This window comes from Halyomorpha halys, unplaced genomic scaffold (assembly GCF_000696795.3).
Source record: "Halyomorpha halys isolate HHAL.00 unplaced genomic scaffold, Hhal_1.1 Scaffold458.1, whole genome shotgun sequence".
Taxonomy (NCBI): Eukaryota; Metazoa; Arthropoda; class Insecta; order Hemiptera; family Pentatomidae; genus Halyomorpha; species Halyomorpha halys.
Window position 1 is genome coordinate 562,213 of NW_027113640.1, and position 5,360 is coordinate 567,572.

The following is a 5,360-nucleotide window of genomic DNA, read 5'->3' on the forward strand; positions in this document are numbered from 1 at the left end:
AATTTTAAATCATTGATAGTAAAAGCAAACATATTTAGTTATTCAAATATCATCAAATTCCTTAACATTTTAAAAAACATTCATTGATATATCTTGTAACCTTCACCAGTAAACATATTAATTATACCTTTAAAGTAGCATTGATTCATTTTTTTAACATATTCTCAAATTTAATTGAAGGTATTTTTATTTTCGATAAGGTTAGCAAAAGTAAACTTCCATAATTTTCATGTATTAAATACATTTATAATATATTAGTAGACAGTATCTGGCGTTTCCCAATTTCCAAAACTAATAAAAACATAAAAGTATGATATTTTACATTAGATAATAATTTAGGCAAGTTTTCGTCTGATAATATGTTTTGTTATGATCTCCTTGAGATTGTAATGTCCTACGTAGACCTTACACTAACAAAATCAAATTAATGTCTGGACTACACTATTTTAAACTTCGTTGATATAATAGTTTTATCCAATGTTAATTTATAGTAATTAGATCTGATGGTAAACATTATATATAACTTATAGTTGACAAAGAAGAAAATAAAGTAGGTCAGGATAATTGACTTATCAAGTATAACTAATTGCGAGAGTTCATGGCAAATGTTTTTATTTAAAATGATCATGCTAAGTTTATAATTATAATTTAAGAACAGTTATAGTTACAGTTATTAATATGTAAGGAATTACTTTTAATAATTAGTATTTGCTAATGAGTTTATATATTAACGAAAAATTAACATTAGTATGTAATGCAAATTATGGTAACTATCTGTTTTTAAAAATATATATATGTTTTTTAAAAATGTGTACACAACTCCAAAACCCTGACAAATATATCACAAATCACTTTATAAAATTATGGAAGTTTAATTATTAATAATTAAGTTTAAACTATTACTTTACATTCAATTAATTTATATCTTCTGTGTTATAGTAAATATTAATTCAACCAGACAAATAATATTCTAATAAAATTTATTTTTAATAGGCTGAATTAAAAGTTAATTTACCTTTTTTTAAAACAATTTACTAATATCAAATAGAGGGAATTACTATCAATAATAAAAAAAGTACAACTGCTCACGGATTCAAAAGAATTTCACACAATGATAGTTTGCCGTATAAATTGAAGTAAGAAACTACAAATGAAATAATTGTTAACATGTAAATTTCATTATCTATTAAGTTATTTTTTAAAACTTAAATGTTGAGTAACTCAGTTTCCAATGATCCTCAATTCAAAAGTAGAATTAAAAAAAAAAAAATTATTTCCATAGCCGAAAAATGACTTCAAACCGAAACAAAAATGTCTACAACTAATAAGACTAATACAATAATCCTTCACGTATATATTGTATACAGATTTTATTTTTAATTGCCATTTAAATGAGGATATGCAGTGTTCCGATTACAGTATTTAGTGTTGGGATATGTAAATATTTCAAGTAATTCGAAAAATTATTAAATAAAAAGTGAATGGGTTTCTCATGAAGTTTCATTTCAATGATTTGGAAATTACAACATAACACTCGATGAAATATATAATAACTCCAATCACTGTAACAAATGGTTATTTAAAATTAAATTATGTCACTCGATTGGTCCTAATAAAGCTCTATTGAAATTACCGGACACCGGAACTAGAGTAAGTTTAAAGACATTAACTAAAAAGGAATGCAACTCCATAATTTCTCGATTGAGTAGGGGTGGTATAGAGAGAGTTAGCATTATAAAAGAAGGTGATGCGTAACATAGTGCATTCATTGTCCAACAGTTAATACGTCAACATGTACAAGGTGCTTTTTTTTACAATATGGTATTTAAAGAGAAGAAAATAGCATATGCAATATTATTATGATTGCAGGTATTGTTAGTGGTGGGACTGGTTGGAGCCGCCTTCGCACAGTATGGCCACCACGAGCACGAAGAACATCACGAGAAGCATGAAGAGCATCATGTCGATTATTATGTAAGTTTATTCTACAACATAAAATTATTTACCCAAAAGTGATATTTTTATTCACAGAATATGTATTTCAGGCCCATCCTAAGTACAAGTTCGAATACAGTGTTCATGATCCCCACACCCACGACATCAAGAAGCAAGAGGAGAGTAGAGATGGAGATGTTGTAAAGGGCTTCTACTCCCTTGATGAGCCCGACGGTACCAAGAGGATCGTCCACTACACCGCCGACAAGAAGAACGGTTTCAACGCCGTCGTAGAGAGGAAAGGACATGCTAAACATCCTCAGCACTACGGACACTCGTCGGAATCCTACTTTAAACATCATTACGAACATCATTAACATTCAGGAAATTCAGGAGGACCAGAAAATTCTTCGGGTGGATTAGAAGGATTTAACCACTCCACTCTGTCTTTCTCGTTTTAAAAGAGATGTGTGAAATAGAATATGTTTTTTACTTTTATAGGAAATACAAATTTTTAAAATAGTTTTTTTTCTCATTTCATTCATCAAAGGTATATAAAATGTTAATGAGGATCATCAAAATCCTTGTGATTCGAATAACGAATAAATGATATTTTCTATTGTTATTAACAAATGTTTTATTATCATTTACTGGGATAGTGATATAAATCTTCACAACAATCATACTACTTTAGGCATTATTATTTTCTTATTAAGAAAGAGGAGAAAATGAAACATTTGGTAATATTGGAATAATTTACGCTATACTATCAATTGGAATTTTAGGATTCATTGTATGAGCACATCACATATTTACAGTGGGTATGGATGTTGATACCCGGGCCTACTTCACATCAGCCACAATAATCATTGCATTAAGAAAATAATAATGCTAATACTGTCATAAAATGAAAAATACCTTAATATAAATATATACTATTGCTAAACAAATGTAAAAATTTAATTAAAACTATGGTAAAGTTAATTTTTTTTTTAATTTTGTTAACTTTTTTTACTTTCAACGATTAAGAATTTATTGGAAGTTATAACTAACTTTCCAAATATAACTATGAGATGAAAGTATTATAATATAGGCTATAAAAACATAGCTCTATTTAACAAAAACAAATATGCCTTATTATTATTTTTTATCATCACTTTAATCTTTAAAATATTTATAATATATCTTGGTAGCAAGTACTTAATTAAATTAATGAATTGTGTGTAGAATTTTCATTAACATCATTTAATAATTACAACTTTTTTTTCTCTCTTAATTTATTCATTTATAATAAATAGCAAGAGGACAAAAGTCCTAATATAGTAACTGTGTGTACATCGATTAAAAAAAAAAAAAGACAGCAAAACTTTTTTAAAAAAATAATAATCTATATATACAAAAGGAATAGTTCGAATGATTTATCCTCAAAAATCTTTTCAACTAACAGGTAACTTGATGGAAGATAAAATTGAACTCAAGTAAAAATTTAAAAAAAATATATTTATGTAAAATGTAAAAGAAATTTAAAGCAAAAAAAAATTATTTAATTCAAATCATGCATGAAAGCAATTGAAATGATTAACATAATGTAACTAACATAATATATAATTCAGTATACAAAATATAGAACATATATACTATTGCTAAACAAATGTACAAATTTAATTAAAACTATGGTAATGTTATTTATTTTTTTTTAATTTTGTTAACTTTTTCTACTTTCAACGATTAAGAATTTATTGAAAGTTATAACTAACTTTCCAAATATAACTATGAGATAAAAGTATTATAATATAGGCTATAAAAACATAGCTTTATTTAATATAAACAAATATGCCTTATTATTTTTTTTTAATCATCACTTTATTCTTTAAAATATTTTTAATATATCTTGATAGCAAGTACTTTTACTTAATTAAATTAGTGAATTGTGTGTAGAATTTTCATTAACATCATTTTTTTTCTTTTTTCATTTATTCATTTATAATAGCAACAGGACAAAAATCCTAATATAATAACTGTGTATACATCGAATAAAAAAAAATAAAAAAGACAGCAAAACTAAAAAAAAAAAAACTAATAATCTATATATGCAAAAGGGAATAGTTCAAATGATTTGTCCTCAAAAATCTTTTCAACTAACAGGTAACTTGATTTAAGATAAAATTGAACTCAAGCAAAAATTAAAAAAAATCAATTTATGTAAAATGTAAAAGAAATTTGAAGCAAACAAACATTAATTAATTTAAAACATGCATGAAAGCAATTGTAAGGATTAACGTAATTTATTGAAAACTAACATAATATATAATTCAGCATGCAAAATATAGAACATAAATAACATATTTGAAGCGGCGTAATTTGCTTTTTTTTAATATACTATTTAAATCTCCTAGAAAGTGAAAACCTGAGCTTTCTGATGGATAGTTTAATAAGTTCATTAGCTTGGTATATGTGGCTGTCTTGAGCTTATAAGCCTTTGGCTATAAAAATAAAATTAAAATGTCTACCGAGTAGATAACTGTATAGATAAACGTTATCACGTACCAAAAATATTGCCTTTTAAGTCAAGCCGAGCAGTGAAAACTACTGCTTTAAAAATGGACTAATTATACATACTATGCGGTATTTAAATACAGACTGATTACATTCTATAACATAATAAAATTATAACTAATAATTAAAAAAGAGAATATTTAATCAAACAACGAATATTAAAAAAATTGAATTAGTGACTAAAATAAGGATATTAGGATTTTTTATGTATATATTATTTTCATTTAAAGTATATTTAACTAATATTTTGAGACACAGTTCAATAAATAAATACACAATTTGATAGGCCTTTACACTATTCACTCATACGAATTCGGCAATAGAGTGAAAGCAAAATCATGTTCCTAGGGAAAAGTAACGCCTGGTTTGTTTCCACACTGAAACAGGGCACTAATTGACTCACTTTTTCTAAATTTTAAATTATTTCAAAACAAACCGGAAATATAATGCTAGAGCAGTACTGATTACAAGCCTAACATTCGGTGTTAAATCAATATGAAAGAAAAACATAAACAAATACATTTGAATGGTATTAATGTAAAAGAAATATAGATTTTGGACCAAATTAGAATTTCATAGCTTATTCATCAAAAACGATACTCTAAATCAGAAATGTGCTCGGAGTTTTAATACATCGTTTCAACGGTCTCAACTTTATTGAACATTGTGATTATAACATAACGATGAATTGATCTATAGTAGGTCTATCAATAATCTTAAATGATATTCTTAAATATTACAAAGAAAACCAATCAACCTCTTAACATTTAATTACGAAACCATGAGTGATTTTGGTTTTTCTACATTTCACTTAATGATCTCGATTAATTATATTCCAATTAAAATTATTAACATATTTATATATGTTT

The 5,360-nt window shown here is 25.7% G+C and overlaps 2 protein-coding genes across 2 annotated transcripts in view; one reads left to right on the forward strand and one right to left on the reverse strand.

Moving 5' to 3' along the window:
* The window catches only part of Lmpt (Limpet), a gene marked incomplete at its 5' end in the record, with an annotated part of 767,445 nt that overhangs the window by 495,077 nt on the left and 267,008 nt on the right, over positions 1-5,360 (reverse strand).
* LOC106683029 (cuticle protein 19-like) lies at positions 1,749-2,458 on the forward strand. The gene is made up of 3 exons (XM_014424233.2): positions 1,749-1,801; positions 1,870-1,974; positions 2,046-2,458. The coding sequence occupies exons 1-3, from the start codon at positions 1,793-1,795 to the stop codon at positions 2,310-2,312; spliced, it is 381 nt and encodes a 126-aa protein (XP_014279719.1). The 5' UTR covers positions 1,749-1,792; the 3' UTR covers positions 2,313-2,458.